The following is a 19,608-nucleotide window of genomic DNA, read 5'->3' as shown; positions in this document are numbered from 1 at the left end:
GTGGTGCATGGGATTCTTCCATCCTAAGTGCAGGCCTCTGTACTTGTCCTTGTTGAACCTCATCAGATTTCTTTTGGCCCAATCCTCCAATTTGTCTAGGTCACTCTGAACCCTATCCCTACCCTCCATTAATAAAGATGTTGAACAAAACCAGCCCCAGGACTGACCTCTGGGGTGCTTGATACCGGCTGCCAACTAGACATCGAGCCGTTGATCACTACCTGTTCAGCCCAACAATTTAGCCAGTTTTCTATCACCTTACAGTCCATTCATCCAATCCATACATTTGTAACTTGCTAGCAAGAATACTGTGGGAGACCGTATCAAAAGTTTTGCTAAAGTCAAGATATATCACATCCACCGCTTTCCCCAGAGCCAGTTATCTCATCATAAAAGGCAATCAGGTTGGTCAGGCACGACTTGCCCTTGGTGAATCCATGTTGACTGTTCCTGATCACCTTCCTGTCCTCCAAGTGCTTCAAAATGGTTTCACTGAGGACCTGCTACATGACTTTTCCAGAGCCTGAGGTGAGGCTGATCGATCTGTAGTTCCCCAGGTTCTCCTTCTTCCCTTTCTTAAATATGGGCACTATATTTGCCTTTTTCCAATCATCTGGGACCTCCCCCGATTGCTACAAGTTTTCAAAGATAATGGCCAATGCCTCTTCAATCACATCAGCCAATTCCCTCAGCACCCTTGGATGCATTAGATCGGGACCCGCAGACTTGTGCATGTCCAGCTTTTCTAAATAGTCCTTAACCTGCTTGGTGTCTGCTTAACCTGGTCCTTACCCTGCTTTATTGCTTGGTGTCACTACAGGGCAGAGTTAATGGTTGTAAGGGAGCCTTAGCTGTTCATTTGCACACCATACCATGCCTGAATTTCTTTTTAAGTTTAACCTTCATGCTGGATTTCCTGGGTTTGTAATGCTTGGTTGGGGATAATTACAACTTCTCTGCAAAGAACTGTACTGCCTGTTGCTTAACTGTACTTTAGCTCTATTTTAACATCGGTTTTGTCTGAGACTAGAAAAAGGAGGTGTACACAGGGTATAGGACTCTAGCAGTCTCCATGCAGGATGGCATGTGTCTGAACTCAAGAAGTGGCTGCACATGCCAAGTCACACTACTGCCATGCCTTGAGCAGTTCATGCTAGCAGAGAGGTGACACCCTCTCGCCTCGCACCTCTCCAAACCTAGCTTCAAATGACCCAGAGCGAATGGAGGCTGGCGGTCCTAACTGAGCCCACAAGAGCTGTTTGCCCACATCAGTATCTGGGGCTAATCAGTCCCTTCCCTCACTTTCAGAAGTACTGAAAAGAGGCTCCCTAAAGCTGCCTCAGCAGTTCAATGCTATTGGGATGGAGCATAAATCTTCCCCAGGGACCTACCCTGGGCTCCCCCAGTGCTGGGTTTACTGGAGGCTCAAGACTCCATAGAGCAGCAACAAGGCCAGAATTTTTGAGAGAGCTCAGCTCCCATTTTGGCATCTAAAGAAATGGGCAGGCCAGCTGGGGCACTGAGCTCTTGTGGGTGCTGAGGCCCCTCACTCATCACAGTGCTCTAAACTCCAGCAGGAGGCAGCTGAAACCTTTTGCCTGGAATTTTGAGCAGGGCTCCAGGCTCCGAGAAAGACTTGCCTTGTGCATTGGGTATTAGAGCAGGAGTCTGATAATCCCAGTTCAATGTCTGGGTCTGCAACAGATTCCCTGTGTAACCCTGGGACACTCACTCAATCTCTCAGTTCCCCACCTGTGAAACAAGGCTAATAATCACCCATCTGCCTTGTTTATTTAGACTGTGGCCCACTGGAGCAGGGCCTGGCTCGCTCTCTGCGGACACGTGCGGCACCCAGCACAAGAGAGCCATGGTTCCTGCTGCAGTTCCTGCTGCTATGGAAACACAAATCAGAGTGGGATGTATTGACCTGGGCCTGGGCCAACGCCTCCCTCCCCATCCCTGGCCGACCGAACATGCTGGGGAGGGAGTGGTGGGGAGAACTCGCTGCCGCCAAGGCGAAGGGGATGCTTTGGGCTGTTCTGGGAGGGTCCATTGTCTGAGGTCTGGACACAGGAGGCGGTGCCAGAATGGGCAGGCGAGTGCAGGCTGTGAGAACATGGTGATAACAATATGGAGACCCACCCCCAGAGGAGGGATGGGGTCTGTGCTATCTAGGGACACCCAGGCCAATAAATTGGTTAGTCTCTAAGGTGCCACAAGTACTCCTTTTCTTTTTGCGAATACAGACTAACATGGCTGCTACTCTGAAACCAGGCCAGCTGTTTGCCTAGGAGAACATTACGGATTGGTTAGAGGAAATAGGAAGAACCCAGTGCCCCCTATCCACATTATTCAGGGCTGATTTATGGCCCATTGTCCTCAGAGCCTCTGTACAGGGCCAGCTGTACACTGCTCATCAGCTTCTGAATGTCAAAATAGCTGTCACTTCCCTTTGTCTTGGGGGGGGCGGGGGGGCGGGGGAGGCTAAATAGTTGGATGTGATATTGGTGAAGTTTCTACCATAGAGTTGGAGAAAAATTTGACATTTTGAAAATGATATTCCCAATAAAAAGCAGAAAGATGTGTGTCTTTAGAAAGAATTGGTATTTATGGACCACCAAAGCAGATTGGACATTAGTGCAATCACTTCTCAGAAACCAACAGCCATACAAAATATATAAATTAAATGTTATGAGAGAGACTTATGTACAATTTAGGAAAATGTACAAGGAGTGGAATGCAATTTAAAAAAAAACACACACAAGCTTATTTCTTGCAGGGAGATCAACGAATATAAATAAGAAAGCTCTCTTTCCTTGCCCTAAATGCTGTACATTTTGAGGTAGAGAACTACTTTATTTCCCTTAGAGCACTAAGCTATTGTAGCAAAGCAATATTTGGTTTTGCACCATTAATTCATTACACCAATAGTTCCAAACTCATCCCCTCTACTTGTAACATGAACTAGAGCTCAGGTGATTAGTCAGAATGTGGTTGCCACTTATTACCCTTCTCATAACAGTCTCCCCCTCACCCTGTGCTGGCCTTGTCACTTGTCTAATGGAACGTAAGGGGCCACTAGGGCAGGGGCCATCTTTTCATTGTGTGCACACAATGCCTAGTGCAATGGGACATGAACTCCGCATTGGAGCATCTAGCAGCTACTGCAGTACAAACAGAACAGTCTTTCAACAGTAGTTTCTTGGGTTGGCCAATTATGCAATCTCTTTCTGAGCAATTCGAACATCTGCTACGGGCAGGTGCTTCTGCAGATGCTAAGGAAACAGCCAGTGGTGCATCTGCCTTCAGTCCTTGCTTCCACGCAGCGTTGAGCTGATAACCAGACTAGGCCTCGTTCTGGTTGACCTCCTGGCAGGGAACCAGAGACCCTGTTGACAGCTCATTGGAATCTCATGGAAAATTTCAACAGGGAGTTCCCCTAGCCTTCCCTCCCTCTAGGAGCTGCAGGGACATGCGGAGCTGGGTCGGGAGCCTGCCAGCCCCACCAACCCTCCCTTTCCGAGCACCAGCAGGCGTCCAGGGCCACAGGCTGCCACCCACCTCCCCCGCAGCACCAGTGGGGTCCCAGACCACCCCCAGCACTTGTAGTGCCTCCAGACCACCCCTGGCCCCGGTTTTAGTCAGGGGTATATAGTACAAATCATGGACAGGTCACTGGCAGTGAATTTTTCTTTACTGCCCCTGACCTGTACATGACTTTCACTAAAAATACCCATAACTAAAACGTAGCCTCAGTTATGAGCTAAAAACCTCAGTGGTGGGAGCAGCTATGAAACCCCTGCACACTGTGGAGAGGCCAAGATTTTCAAGAGTGACTAGGGATGTTGGGGGCCCCACTCAAAGGCACCTGATATTCAGAGGCCAGGTGCTCAGCACTTCCCCAAAGTATATCAAATTGGACCCCAAAATAGTGAGGCTCCACAACTGCTAATCATTTCTGAGAATCATGGCCAAAAGGACCAGCACTGGCCAGGCCACCTGGACCTGAGTCACTGCCTTTCCCATAGTGTGTCTGTTCAGTCATAGCTGTGTCCCAGGGCTCACCTGGCGGGAGCTATGCTCCCAGCCTGGACGTTTGCTTCCTGTTAAACCTTTCCAGAGTAGATGCTGTTCCACGCTCACCTCCTTGCAAGAGAGCGTTGCTCTTTCATTGTTCCCGAAGTTCCTTGTGTTTCCTCCAAGTAAAACAAACGGCACCAACCGTCACTGGTCCTACCAAAGAGGGTTGTCATGGCTGTGGAAATGCTGTTGAGAGGCTGCTGGTTTCAAATAGTAGTTTTATTTATTTGGTTGTCTGGCCAAGTAAAACTGCTCCTGGGGGTCCCAGAGGAATGGTCTACCTCAGGGCTCAGTTCTACCACCAACACTTTTAAACCTCTTCACAGTGTTCTTCCCAACATCATTGCCAAGGATTTGATCTACTCAGTAGGTGACCTCTGTCTAGCAGTGACCTCTGTCAAGCAGTACAGGACCAGCACTGTAGTCACCAAGACATTCTGAATGCTGACATGAGAGATGGCCCACTACTGCCGAAGATGGAGACTTAAACCTTGCACCAAAAAGACAGTTTCCAGCTGCTTCCATTGATGCCACATCGAGGCCAACAAACAGCTCAACACCTTCCTGAATGGACACTTCTGGACCACGACCTGAAGCCTGTGTATCTCGGTGTTTCACTAGACCCTACCTTTACTTTCAAGGAACATCTCACCAAGGCCTAACTGAAAATAAAGACAAGAAACAACCCGATCAGCAAATTAGGTGATTCTACCTGGGGAGCCAATGCAGACTCTGCCTCATGCTATTCCATAGCAATGTATTACTCCATGGAGTATTACTCCGTTCTTTTCACACAGGACTAGCGGACACTCAGCTGAAATGAAAGCAGGCGTGTAATAATAGGTATCAAGACTGACCAACCTGGCCTGGCCATTGGTCCTGTCCAGCATTGCTCTCCAGACATCAGGCAACCAGTCACCCTGGCGAATCTGCTCCTTAAGGTGCAAGACATGCCATAAGTACCCCATTTAAAGATTGGTTTAATCTACCAACCCACCATTTCAGTTCAAGGCAACCTGCTTGGACAATTCCGCAAAGGAACCTCAATATGCCAGGTGGCATACTACGTGGCAAGAACAAACTTCAAACATAATCAATGCCTATCTCCTGACAGAGCTTCCACACCACATTTAGGTCTCCCCTCCACTCCCCACAAGTTCTCCCAGACACTGCGCTCCCACTCAGACACCCTGGTCTCCCAGGCTCCCATTACTCAGATACAGCCACTAACACCACCGCCGAGTTCACTTCTAAGCACTGGCTTGCAATATAAAGTAAATCCAGACCCTTACAATAACTTATACATAGAAGCATTCTGTCCATCCCTGGATTAGGGTTTGAACCCACATCCTGCAGCACCACAGCACAGACCACTTCCATTTCTGCAAGAGGAGTAACTGGGACACCTGCTACCTGTGGACCATCCCATGCAGAGAGACAACATATACTTGGCCAGTGGGTTATCTCAGTATCTGTCAGGTGCTAAGCCTCAGGATTCTTGATTTCTAGACCCACATTTGGGAGCAGACTGTGGTCTAGTGGTTATAGACAGCACAGCCAAATAGCACACTGGTCCTGTTTGGGTCATCTGGGCGGCCCTCTAGATGCAAGAGCAAGAGCCAGATTTTGGCGTGGCAATAGTAGGAGAGTTGTCACACTCTCTGTGGTCTAGCTGGAGGGCACCAGAGCCACAATATGTTGCTGTGGGTTACAGAAGCAAGTTTTCCTCTGGAAGGCTTTGTGGCAAAGTGGAAGATGCTAGGCTTTATTTCAGTTAGAAACTGGGGTCTGTGCCCGCAGTGATGTTGATCTGTGAAATGGGTGAATGCTATTACAAGCCAAGGTCTCCTACCTTGGGGGTACCTAAGGGTCATGGAGGGCACAGAAATATTAGACAGCAGTCTGTGGAAGACCTGGGACTAGAACTCATGGTCGCTCAGTTTACTGCATGTCCTACTTGGGGGACTCCCCTTCTGGTTTTACTTCCCAAAAGTTGCAGCTTGTCACTATCCCAAAACTGCCTGCTGAGGTGAGGAATCACAGGGCTCATGATCAATGCAGGAGAGCTGGCAAAATGGCAGCGGCCTGTTCCCCCCTAGAACACTGAACCTCTGCATTAAGTGCCTAGACCAGGGCCAGGCTCTGGTGGTGGATCATAGTACGGAGGGCAGTTCACAACCCCCCTCTCTGCCAGGCCCCACACCCATCCCTGGTGGTTTTAGCCCTTCATGGAAAACTTCTACTGTTGCTTCCCCCCTTTTACCTCCCGTCCGAGGAACCTGGAAAGCTCACGCTCCTGGAGGATTAGCAGTAACACGTAAATAATGATCTGTTCATTATTAATTCCTAAGATATTTAGGGTGGTAAAAAATTAAGGCAGATTATCCTCATTGGCAGTAATGTGCAGGTCATAAGCACTTTGGGAGGACTTTCCCTATTCTGGCTAATGCTGACTTAGTGTAAGGGACAAACCCACTGCTAGCCAAAGAAACATTTTAGTGGCCCCCAACTATCAATTAAGAAATAGCTAGATTTGCTCTGAGCCAGTCAACGTCAGCTCCTTTCAAAAAACAGAACACATCTGTTTTGTCTACACTAAATGGTCACAAGATCTAATATGAATAGACACACGGGCATTAATTTACAGCTCCAAAACCATTTAATACTGCATGGAAGTGAGCTCATGAACCTGTCTGAGACACAAACTAATGCCAGAAGGGAGCCCCACTGTCCCCCCGGGGAGGCTGCTCCAGAACTTCACCCCTCTGATTGGTAGAAACCTTTGCCTAGTTTCAAGCCTCAACTTCCTGATGGCCAGTTTACAGCCATTTGTTCTTGTGCGAACAATGGCCCTTAACTTAAATAACTCCTCTCCTGCCTGGCATTTGTCCCTCTAATGTGTTTATAGAGAGCGATCAGATCTCTCCTCAGCCTCCTGTTGGTTAGGCTAAACAAGCCAAGCTCTTTGAGTGTCCTCACATGTCACAGCACGAACGTTACAACTTGGACGCACACCAAGGTTAGACACTAGACGATTGGGCTTGAGGTCTAGCCCTGGCTAGCAGGTCTATTTAACAGCACCAGGATGGTGCCAGCCTCTTGGGAGAATTCAGCTGCACCCAAACTCTGTCCAGTTCAGCTCATCTGCAGCCCCCTTGCACAGGGGCCAGTTCAGATTGGAGAATTCAAACCCACTTTCTTTCTCCCCCGACCCTCCAATTTCTCAGGGATTTGGATTTGAGGCTGCAGTTTTGACTCCTCTCAAGTGGAAGATTTAAACACTTGCAGCCTGGGGAACCCCCCACAGCAGCATCTTGCTAACATCTAAAAATCACCAAGCAGAACTGCGGGGTAGGGTAGTGGGCTAGGAGTGAAGAGACTGGGTTCTATTCTCAGCTCTGCCGGGCAAGAAACACAGGCCAGAGACCTGCCCCAAAATAATTCCTAGAGCAGATATCAGAGAAACATCTAGTTTCGATTTAAAAATAGTCAGGTATAGAGAATCCACCATGCCAGAACCTTTGGTAAACTGTTCCACTAGTTAATTACTCTCACCCTTAAAAATGCGTGCTTTATTTCCAGTATGAATTTGGCTAGTTTCAACTTCCAGCCATTGGGTCGTGTTACATCTTTATCTGCTGGATTGAAAAGCCCATTATTAAATATTTATTCCCCATGTAGGTACTGACAGACTGATCAAGTCCCCCCTGAACCTTCTCTGAGCTCCTTGAGCCTGACTTAACAATCTGTTTATCATGTTTTCTAATCCTCGAATAATTTTTGTAGCTCTTCACTGAACCCGCTCCAATTTATCAACACCTTTCTTGAACTGTTGATCCCAGAAGTGGACACATTATTACAGCAGTGGGCACACAAGTGCCAAATATGAGGAAAAAATAAACTCTATTCCTACTCAAGATTCCCCCGTTTATCCCAGAATCGCATTAGCTCTTTTGGCCACAGAATCACTCTGGGAGCTTCTGTTCAGCGGATTATCCATCATGACTCCTGACTCTGAAAAAGAGTCACAGGACACAGTCCCCCAGGCTGTATTTATGGCCTATGTTCTTTGTTCCTAGCGGTAGACATTTAGCCACATTAAAATGCACACTGTTCGCACCCCTGGTTTACGGGACTATCCAGCATATCCTGCGCCATGGCCCCTCTGCGTGCAGAGGGAGAAGGAGCGAAGCCTGCTGAGCGCCCTGCAGCCAGCAGTGCCTGCCTTTGCCTTGCCTCAGAAAGGGGCCCTGGCTCACTCGTGCCCTTTGCTTGGATTTCTTTCCTTGCACCGGCCCTACGGCTTGCAGCTGTAGATCACCTCCTCCTGCATGCACTGCTGGCACTCCACATAGCAGCACCACCGCACTTGGCAGTGGCAAGAGAAGGTGACCATCCGGCTCTGGGTATTGTAGCCTCGCCCGCAGCACAGGCCGTCACAGCTGGCCTCCCGGGAGCACGTCCTTCCGGCAGTGCCTAGCGAGTATTTGCTGGGCCGGCAAAAGCTGGGAGAGTCCTCCACGTACACCAGATCTGTGGGGCGTGGAGTAGCTGGGCTGCTGTGGGAGTGGCTGTGCCTCTGCGTGCCCACGAGCTCAGAGTGCCCCACAGCATCATTCGTGGCACTGAGGATCTTGACAGCATCATCATAGCGCAGCTTGAGGATCCTGCCAGTCTCGTGGAAAGGGGAGAGCTGCTTCCAGCAGGTCCTCACGGCACAAGAGCCTGAGACACCATGGCACTTGCACGTGGTTTTGAGACCATTCTTCACGGCCTGAGGAGGAAGAAACTCCAGTTAGTATTTGCCAGGACCATGGGCCTAGCTCTCGGTATAGATAACACTGCACGCTGCCCCTCCAGAGGATCTCAAAGCACTTCCATGCGGGATGCCAGTTCTGTGTTACAGATAGGGAAACTAAGGCACACCAAGAGGGGACATCATACAAATGTTTCAAAGGGTGGAAAATGCATTAGAGTGAGAAACTGACAGAGCTCAATCAAAAAGAAAGGGAGAGGTGACTTGATTCAGCAGCTAGGGATCTTCACAGAGAGAAAGCACAGGGTTTTAAAGGACACTTGAATCTAGCGGAGAAAAGCAGAACAAGAACCAGTGGCTGGAAGCCGAAGCCAGACAAATCTGAATGAGAAGTTAGGCCCAAACTGAACAGGGAGGGTGATTAAAACTGGAATGAGCTATCAAGGGGAGTGGTGGATTCTTCATCTCAACGTCTCCAGACCAAGCCTGGAGGCCTTTCTAGAAGTTGCTTTAGTCAAGCAAGTTACTAGGCTTGGCACAGGGGTGACGTTTAATGGCCTGTGATGGCTGGATGATCTAATGGTCCCATCTGGCCTTAAACTATGAATCTATGACAAGCCTGGCCCAAGGTCACAGCAAGGCAGCAGCTGAGCTGCGGTTGAAGCCAGGAGTCCTGACTCCCAGCCCCTTTCTCTAACCACTTGCCAGCCCTGCATCTCTAGCCATACTCAAAACCTGAATGGCCACATGAACACTGACGGATTTACCAAGTGCAGAGTCATACGCAGACTTCACAGCTGTCACTATGCTGCTGACAGGGGACACTCAGTTTCACAGCAGTGGGCATACAGAAATCACTTCTCTATAAGCACAGGCCCCTGCCACCTGAGCAAAAAGGAGAATTTTTGGTTAACTCTCAGGAGCACAGGGCCTATGCCACAGGTAAGCAGTTCTGACTAGTCAGAGGGGCAGTGGCCTCTCTCCCTCACTGCACCAGTTCCCCTGTAGAAAACATGATGGCACAGGATAAGTCAAGATGTTTGCATCTGATCCCTGAACCCTTTCTGGGCCAGGTGCCCTGCCCCCTCACCTTGATGCCCACGTTGGTGTTGTGGATATCCACCTTAGCCCGCAGGTCTTTGCCAATTTTCTTCTGGCCCAGGAATTTTTTAAGGAACTTGGTGCTGTATTTGAGGTTGTCGCCACATACTCCCCATTGCCAGGCCTTACGATTCTCCAGATCTGGAGAGTCATCGCAGGTGCAGCGCTCCATTCGTCCAGCGCTGCACGCCCTGGCCAGGGAGTGGGTAAGAGCTGCAGAGGACACTGCATACAGGAAGGCAGTTTCCTTCAAACCTGCACAAGATAGAAAGGTTGAGAGGGGCTGGGAATGAGGAACAGGCATTCACACACATCACTGGGCTCTCTGCTGTATCCACACAAAGAAATACTGGGCCCTATTCTATGGGGAGAAGGGATGGTACAGTTTGGATGGCCTACATCTCAATCTTCTGGGTGACAGACTATCATGCTCCAGACTAGCTTAGCGCAACGAGCAACAGGAAGGGAGGGTGCTAATGGGGTAAACACACAATCATAACTCTGACACTGGGTATCATGAATGTAAAGAACCCAGGTGTCAAGAGACAGAAAGGAAAGAGGTTCCTCAAGTGCCCGTACATGGATTCTAGAAGCCTGGGGGATAAGAGAAATCACAGACATCCATTTATAAAAAGAAGTTAGACATCACTGATATTCCTGAAACTGAGCAAAATGTTAGTCACTGGACACGCTGGGTTAGAAGATGCATAGAATCCAAGGCCAGAAAGGACCATTGATCATCTAGTCTGACCCCCTGTATGACCTAGGCTGGAGAAGTTCCCCAGAAGACTCCCCAGAGCAGATATTTAGGAAAATCATGCAATCTTGATTTTAAAACGGTCAGCAATGGAAAATCCACTATGACCCTTGGTAAATTACTCTATTAAAAATGTACTCTATTTCCCATCTGAATTTGGCTTGCTTCAACTTCCAGCTCTTGGATCAGGTTAGACCTTTCTCTGCCAGACTGAACAGCCCATTATTAAATAACTGTTCCCTATGTAGGCACTGATTATAATTTAGTCACCCTTTAAGTTTCTTTGTTAGACTCAGAGCTCAATCTATTGAGCTTATCACTAGAAGGCAGGTTTTCTAATCCTTTAATCGTTCTTGTGGCTCTTCTCTGAACCCTCTCCAATGTATCAAATTCCTTCTTTAATTGTGGACACCAGAACTGCACACATATACTGGCTACAGTCACATTAGAGCAAGATACAGAAATAACATCTACTCCCTACTCAAGATTCCTGTTTCCTCAACCAGTACAGAGCCAGATTGCTGGTATGTAAAATTAAAAAGGTCAGAGGAGTTTTTACACTAAAGGGTTTGGAGAAAGCCAGCAAGTGCTGAAGAACACACAGTTCAGACAGACATACCCATTAGTGGAGAATTTATTAAAGGGGATGCTCTATATTCAAGTAAGAGGATAGCATAGAAGTTGATAAAGTACAGGTAGGAACTGAAAAGAAACATTCAAACAAAAAGAAAAGGAGTACTTGTGGCACCTTAGAGACTAACCAATTTATTTGAGCATAAGCTTTCATGAGCTACAGATCACTTCATTGGATGCATACTATGGAAAGTGTAGAAGATCTTTTTATACACATAAAGCATGAAAAAATACCTCCCCCCACCCCTCCTGGAGAGTGGGGTGGGAGGAGGTATTTTTTCATGCTTTATGTGTATAAAAAGATCTTCTACACTTTCCACAGTATGCATCCGATGAAGTGAGCTGTAGCTCACGAAAGCTCATGCTCAAATAAATTGGTTAGTCTCTAAGGTGCCACAAGTCCTCCTTTTCTTTTTGCGAATACAGACTAACACGGCTGTTACTCTGAAACCATTCAAACAAAAAAAAGAGTCATATTCAATTACACCACATGAAGGCGGACAACTAAATACTGACAAATTTTCTAAGTGCTTCTATACCTATGCTAGATGTCTAAATACTCAGATGGGTGAACTGGAGTGCCTGGTATTAAATAAGGATATTGATATAATAGGCCTCACAGAAACATGGTGGAATGATGATGAGTGGGACACGGTAATACCAGGATGCAAAATATATAGGAATGATTTAGTAGGTTGTGCTGGTGGGGGTGTGGCACTGTGTGTGAAAGAACGCACAGAGTGAAATACAGTATAAATCTTAAATGAATCAAACTGTACCATAGAATCTCTAAGGCCAGAAATTCCATGCTTGAATAAGAAGAGTACAGCAACAGAAATATGCTACCGACCACCTGACTAGGTGATTCAGAAGTGTTGAGGGAGATTACAAAAGCAAAAACCAAATAATAATGATGGATCTCAGCTATCCCAATGCTGACTGGGTATGTCTCACCTCCGGATGGGATGCAGAGATAAAATTTCTGGATACCATTAATGACCGCTTCTTGGAGCGGCTAGTCCTAGAGCCCACAAGGGGAGAGGCAATTCTTGATTTAGTTCTAAGCAGCACACAGGATCTGGTCCAAGAGGTGAATATAGCTGAACTGCTCAGTAATACTGACCTTAATGCAATTAAATTTAATATCCTTGTAGGGGGTAAAATACCAAAGAAATCCACCACAATAGCACTGAACTTCAAAAAGGGGAACTCCACAAAAATGAGATTTGTTGAACAGAAATTACGAGAAACAGTCACAAGAGTGAAATGCCTGCAAGTTGCATGGAAACTTTAAAAACCCTCCATAATAGAAGCTAATATATTACTATACCTTACAATTAATATACTAAATGTATATCCCAAGTGTAAAAAAAAACCAAAGAAACAGAACCCCGCCCCCAACCCCAAAATAAAATGCTACCTGGCTAAACAGAGTAAACAAGGCAGTTAGAGGCAAAAAGAAATCCTTTAAAAATTAGGAGCCAAATCCTAGTGAGAAAAATAGACAGGACCATAAACTTTGGCTAGCCAAGTTTAATTTGGCAGACCAAAACAGAATTTGAAAAGCCAATAGTAAAATACACAAAAACAAACAAATCAGGAAAAAAAAGCCTAACTTGAGTACCAGGCAAACTGGTTGAAACTACTGTAAAGGACAGAATTATCAGACACACAGATGAACACGATTTATTGGGAAAGGGTCAGCTTGGCTTTTGTAAAGAAAAATCATGCCTCAGCAATCTATTAGAATTATGGCAGTGGGTCAACAAGCATGTGGACAGTAGTGATTCTACTGATAAGTGCCTTTGGATTTTCAGAAAACCTTTGACAAGATCATACACCAAAGGTTCTTGAGCAAGGTAAGCTGTCATGGTGTAAAAGGAAAGGTCTTATGGATCAGTAGCTGGTTAAAAGAAAGGAAACAAAGGGTAGGAATAAATGGTCAGTTTTCATAGTGGAGAGAGCTAAATAGCAGGGTCCCCCAAGGATCTGTACTGGGACCTGTGCTTTTCAACATATTCATAAATGATCTGGAGAACAGGGTGACCAGTGAGGTGGCAAAGCCTGCAGACAATATAAAATTACTCAAGATAAATTTAAAGCAACCTGCAAAATGTTACAAAGGAAACTCTCAAAACTGGGTGATTGGGCAACAAAATGGCAGATGAAGTTCAATGTTGATAAGTGCAAAGTAATGCACATTGGAAAACAATCCAAGTTATACGTACAAAATGATAAGGTCTAAATTAGCTGTTACCACTCAGGAATGGTCTTGGGGTCATCATAGATAATTCCCTGAAAACATCTACTCCATGTGAAGCAGTGGTCAAAAAAGCTAATAGAATGTTAGGAACCACTAGCAAAGGGATAGATAGTAAGACAGAAAACAAAGCCACAACAGAGTCACTAACTCAGAAAGTGCACTCTTTGTGATTAGGGAGATGGTTATATGTTCTTCCCCTCCCCCGCCACTATTTTCTATCATTCTGGCACACATTTTATGCACCAATTTCTTTGGTTTTTAAGTAGAAAATACTGTACATAGAAACAACCTATCTAAATATTTAATAGCTGCTTTCAACTACCTGAAAGGGGGTTCCAAAGAGGATGGCTCTAGACTGTTCTCAGTGGTAGCACATGACAGAACAAGGAGTAATGGTCTCAAGTTGTAGTGGGGGAGGTTTAGGTTGGATATTAGGAAAAACTTTTTCACTAGGAGGGTGCTGAAACACTGGAATGCGTTACCTAGGGAGGTGGTGGTGGAATCTCCTTCCTTAGACGTTTTTAAGGTCAGACTTGACAAAGCCCTGGCTGGGATAATTTAATTGGAGATCGGTCCTGCTTTGAGCAGGGGGTTGGACTAGATGACCTCCTGAGGTCCCTTCCAACCCTGATATTCTATGATTCTAAATACATATGAAACAAGCAGAACTTAAAATATAAATCAATACAGGTGACTTTAAATATGTAGAATCTGTTTGACTCACACAAGGTTGTACTTAGATTTATGTGGCCCTACTGTGTAATAAGGCTGAGCACCACTGTCCTAACAGATAAAGGGGAACTGATCACAGAACTAAAAATTAAATGGTAGCTTGCATAGAAATGATCATGGCTTGATCACATTTATAATGTGCAAGCAGAATAAATTCCAGACAACAGGATATAGATACTTGGTGCTTTAATAGGGCCAATTTCACAAAGGTGAAAACAATTATAAGCCAAATCAGCTGGAAGGAACAATTTAAGAACAACGTTGAATGACATTTTTTGACCAAAACTTTTCAGCGGAAAAAAAAATGCAGATTCAGGGTCACTGAAACATTTTGCAAATCTGTGTCAATTTCACTGAAAGGTTTTGCAAATCTGTGTCAATTTCACTGAACAGATTTGGTTGAAGAAAAAAAAATCTCAGTAAATTTCAGGAAAAAAAAATCAAAGTGTTTTGTTTTGCCAGGCTTTGCCCCAGAGGTGGTTGCATTTCAGCTATAGTCAAGCTGATGTGTGTTTGTAGAATGCTTTTGAGATTAAAACTTTTTCAAGGAATAAAATCATCTATAATCAAGGATATCTGTCTGCCCAGTGATCATAGAATCATAGAATATCAGGGTTGGAAGGGACCTCAGGAGGTCATCTAGTCCAACCCCCTGCTCAAAGCAGGACCAATCCCCAATTAAATCATCCCAGCCAGGGCTTTGTCAAACCTGACCTTAAAAACTTCTAAGGAAGGAGATTCCACCACCTCCCTAGGTAACGCATTCCAGTGTTTCAGCACCCTCCTAGTGAAAAAGTTTTTCCTAATATCCAACCTAAACCTCCCCCACTGCAACTTGAGACCATTACTCCTTGTCCTGTCCTCTTCCACCACTGAGAATAGTCTAGAACCATCCTCTCTGGAACCATCTCTCAGGTAGTTGAAAGCAGCTATCAAATCCCCCCTCATTCTTCTCTTCCGCAGACTAAACAATCCCAGTTCCCTCAGCCTCTCCTCAAAAGTCATGTGTTCCAGACCCCTAATCATTTTTGTTGCCCTTCACTGGACTCTCTCCAATTTATCCACATCCTTCTTGTAGTGTGGGGCCCAAAACTGGACACAGTACTCCAGATGAGGCCTCACCAATGTCGAATAGAGGGGGACGATCACGTCCCTCGATCTGCTCGCTATGCCCCTACTTATACATCCCAAAATGCCATTGGCCTTCTTGGCAACAAGGGCACACTGCTGACTCATATCCAGCTTCTCGTCCACTGTCACCCCTAGGTCCTTTTCCACAGAACTGTGCCTAGCCATTCGGTCCCTAGTCTGTAGCGGTGCATTGGATTCTTCCGTCCTAAGTGCAGGACACTGCACTTATCCTTATTGAACCTCATCAGATTTCTTTTGGCCCAATCCTCCAATTTGTCTAGGTCCCTCTGTATCCTATCCCTGCCCTCCAGCGTATCTACCACTCCTCCTAGTTTAGTATCATCCGCAAATTTGCTGAGAGTGCAATCCACACCATCCTCCAGATCATTTATGAAGATATTGAACAAAACCGGCCCCAGGACCGACCCCTGGGGCACTCACCTTGACACCGGCTGCCAACTAGACATGGAGCCATTGATCACTACCCAGCTTGGAGTGATTAAGCATCCTATTTGCCACATTATGCACATTTACAAACCATGCAGCAAGCTCTGTGCTAGAGTGAGCAGCCAAAATGTCACGGCTTGCACCCACTTATGCCAAGGCCAGGTTTGGTCCTGTATGTTCATGGGGCAGGCTGACATTCTGGATCTTAGAGCAGCGGCTCAGCCCTCAGAGCCCAGGGACAGAGGGAGGCAATGTGATTTTAAGCCACCTTTGCGGTTGTCTAATTCTAGGCTGATGTGATCCCTGGGGAACCTAGGCAACCCAAGCCTAGCTACCTGCAGGCAGCAGCACTATACAGAATTACTGCCAAGGCATCTGCTAAGGCCCCGCCCCTGTCCCAGGCATGCACACGCCCCTTTCAAAGAGGGCCTCATGACAGCATGCACCGGTGTTACTCAGTTCTTGCATTCTGGGGGTGGGAAGGCAGAAATCCATTATATTGCCAGAGCAGGAAGGAGAATCCCTCTTCAATTCTAAGGTCAGCAGGGGCCATTATGATCACCTAGTCTGACGTTCTGCAGAACACAGGCTGGAGACCTGCCCCACTAATTCCTGCATCCCACTCAGCTTCTGGTTGAGCTGGAGCAGATCTTTCTGAAAGAGGCCTCCACTCTTGATTTAAAGACTCCAAGTGACAGAATCCACCACATCTCCAGGTACGCAAATCCAGTGGTTAATTCCTCCCCCGGAACAACTGGCACCTTAGGGCTAGTCTGAATTTTCCAGCTTTAGCTTTCAGACATTGGATTTTGTTCTGCCCTTTTCTGCTCATTTAAAGAGTCCTTGGCTGTCAGGAATCTTCTCGTCTCAGTACCTGTGGTGTGTGATCAAGTCACCATTTGGATAGGCAATGAGCACACGCACACTCTCACACACACACTCTTAAGGTGAAGATTCAGGGTCTGATCTCAGAGTTTAAGGGACCTTTCACCCCGCAGTGACTGGTTCAAAGCCAGCCCGGTTAGCAGCTGCTCTTGACGGCTCCTCTCAGGTGGTCTGTTCAGTAGCCTGCATGAAAGGACTCTAGTCTCAGTCCTGCTCCCAGGGGTCAGAAATCCACATTACAATAGCTGTCCTCAGCAGAGGGGCCAAGGGTGGAATGGACCTAGAGAGTGGGCTGAAACTCAGTGGCCTGGTCACTGCCTGTTCTGTGGGAAAAAGCATCATCCCTGCCCTCTCGCCAGCTCAACAGCCCCAGGAAAGACTCACGCTCTCTAAACTAAAGCCTGGTTCCCTGCCCTGCTGAGGCCCAGCTACTGCCCTAAATGGGATTCTGTACCAGAGGCCAGCGGCTGCTGCGTACCTCGCTTCAGGAGGCTGGTCCGTCCGTCCAGGCTGCAGTTCCAGCGCTCACTGAGGAACTGGTATTGGCACTCCATGACGCTGAGCCGGATGGCATCCCGCAGGGTCTCCGCCAGCCCTGGCTCCCGCTGGCAGAGCCTTTTCTGCTTACGGGACAGCTTGAGCAAGTCACACTGCTTCAGGTGTGCCTTCCCCTGGGCAGGGTTCGTGGAGGGGCCCAGTGAGGGAAGATGGGTCAGACCTTCCTTCCCGGTCAGGCTGAGAGGGGAGAAAGGGAGAGAGGTGAGCCCATGGACCGTGGCCAACGGACTGACTGGAGGGAGCTTCCGAAAGCTGTCAGTGAGAACGTGGCTCAGTTACCAGCTCAGAGAACCGGCCAGTAGAGCTGGTGAAGAACTGATTTAAAAACTAAAAATAATAATTAAAAATAATTGGTTTGGGTGGAACCAAATGCGACGCTGGCGAATCAGAATGGTTGACAAATGTCAACCATTTTGTTCAACCAGAAATTAACAGATTCATTTGATTTTTGGGCACTTATTCACATAAAAGCAAAGGGCTGGAGTCACAAAACAGCCAGAAGAGGAAGTGACATCACCAACCACCTTATAGTCTTTAGCCCAATGGTTCAAGCACTCACCTGGACCATGGAAGATCCCGGTTCAATTCCCCCATGTCTGATGCGGAGAAGGAATTTGGACTTAGGCCTCGCATGTTGCACGGAAGTGGCCTATCTACTGGGCTAAGAGGTACACTGGTGTGTGCCTCTCCCTCTCCTGTTGAAGCAGTTCGACTGCAGATAAATAATGCAAGGGTCACTGGAGCAGGCATATGAACATGGGTCTCCCCACCCCCACGAGCGTGCCCTGACTGAAGAGTCAGCTCCGCTCTCTCTGGCCCAATGACCAGTCAAGTGTTTTATACAGCTTCAGCAGGAGAGACAGAGAACCTGCCCCAGAATAGCGAACAGCTCAGAGGTTCGGGCACTTTCCTGCAATGTGGGAAACAAGTTCAGATGCCATCTCCGCATCAGACAGGAGGCAAATTGAATCTGGGTCTTTTCCGTCCTGGGTGAATGTCCCAGCACTAGGGTAAGAGCTGTAAGTAAGAAGGCAGCCCCACATTTTCTTCTCCAGTTTGGGAATGGTGCCCATTTCCCTGACATGTTTAACCAACACTTTTTGGCAAACTCACATCAGATTCACAAATTGTTTCGAGTCCACTGAAAATGCATTTTTCAGGTAAAAATGATTCACCCAGCTCCCCAAGGCACTGCAGCTCAAGCCACTGGCCCATCAGATCTGGTGTGCCATCTCCAGAACTGATTAAGGCCAGTACAGGCCCTGATGGGCCAATGGCCTGATGCTGCAGAGTAAACAGAAGATACACACCCCCATAACACACCCATCATCACCCACTGCAGAGCACCAACAGGGAAGCTTCCTCACAGGCCTCTAATGGATCAGGTTATGCATCAAGCCTGCAGCTCAAGTTAGGATTGCCAATTTTGGTTGGATGTATTCCTGGAGATTACATTATATCACATTGATCTTTAATTCCTGGATATGCCAGGACAATCCTGGAGGGTTGGCAACCCTAGCTCAAGGACCTGTGTTTGGCATACCCAGCATTTCCACAATCACACATTGTTTGTCTACATGCTCATAGACCGGTTACTGCACGAGGATGTGGCAGGTTGCTACATGTCACAATTCATGTGACTGTACTTACTCATAGGCATATTGATCACATTGACTGAGGCCATTTGTAAACCTCTACAGTGCTGCGATAGGATATGGCCAGCATGAAAGAAGAGACTATGGCTAAGGGCTGTCCGGACCCTGCTAACGAGCCCAGGGGAGAGTTCCAGGGTCTCTCAGAGTCTGCCAATAAGGGCAGCGAGTGCTTTATAAATACCTGGAGTCCCAACAAGTATCTCCAGCCGACATTAACCCTTGGAGATTCCAGAATCATTGTACACGGCCGGTCAGTCCGAGCTTCCCTCTCCGCTCCTGCCCCCAGAGCACACACCCTGCTACATCTCACCAATTCCCAGACCAAGCCTCTGCAAGGTCACTCAACATCAGCCAAGCGAGCAGCTGCTGGGCTCACCCTTGGGGGCTGCACAGCAGGATCTAAGCCATGAGGTGTGTCCACAGAAACTAGCAAGCTGTGCAGCAGCCTCAGCAGCATGGACTCAGGCAGGGGAATGATAGCATCTGCTCATGGATGAGGAGTTTCAGGAGTAAGCATGGAACACTCCTTCTCAATCGTGGCCCAGAGCTCTCCCTGGCAGCCAGAGGGAGACACTAGTTAATCATTAAACTGGGCTGGGAAACTGGTAAG

General features: G+C 47.2%; 1 protein-coding gene across 1 annotated transcript; it reads right to left on the bottom strand.

Annotated features, from left to right (window-relative positions):
• Window positions 1-8,377: 8,377 nt before the first annotated feature.
• Window positions 8,378-17,976, bottom strand: WNT9B (Wnt family member 9B). The gene is made up of 4 exons (XM_077805996.1): window positions 17,903-17,976; window positions 17,264-17,520; window positions 9,927-10,192; window positions 8,378-8,854 (listed from the first exon to the last, which is right to left on the bottom strand). Exons 1-4 carry the CDS (start codon window positions 17,974-17,976, stop codon window positions 8,378-8,380), a joined length of 1,074 nt encoding a protein of 357 aa, XP_077662122.1.
• Window positions 17,977-19,608: the final 1,632 nt, after the last annotated feature.

Source organism: Eretmochelys imbricata, chromosome 27 (assembly GCF_965152235.1).
Source record: "Eretmochelys imbricata isolate rEreImb1 chromosome 27, rEreImb1.hap1, whole genome shotgun sequence".
NCBI lineage: Eukaryota > Metazoa > Chordata > Testudines > Cheloniidae > Eretmochelys > Eretmochelys imbricata.
Note: the sequence above shows the minus strand (reverse complement) of the source record. Positions and strands in the feature narration are given on the sequence as shown.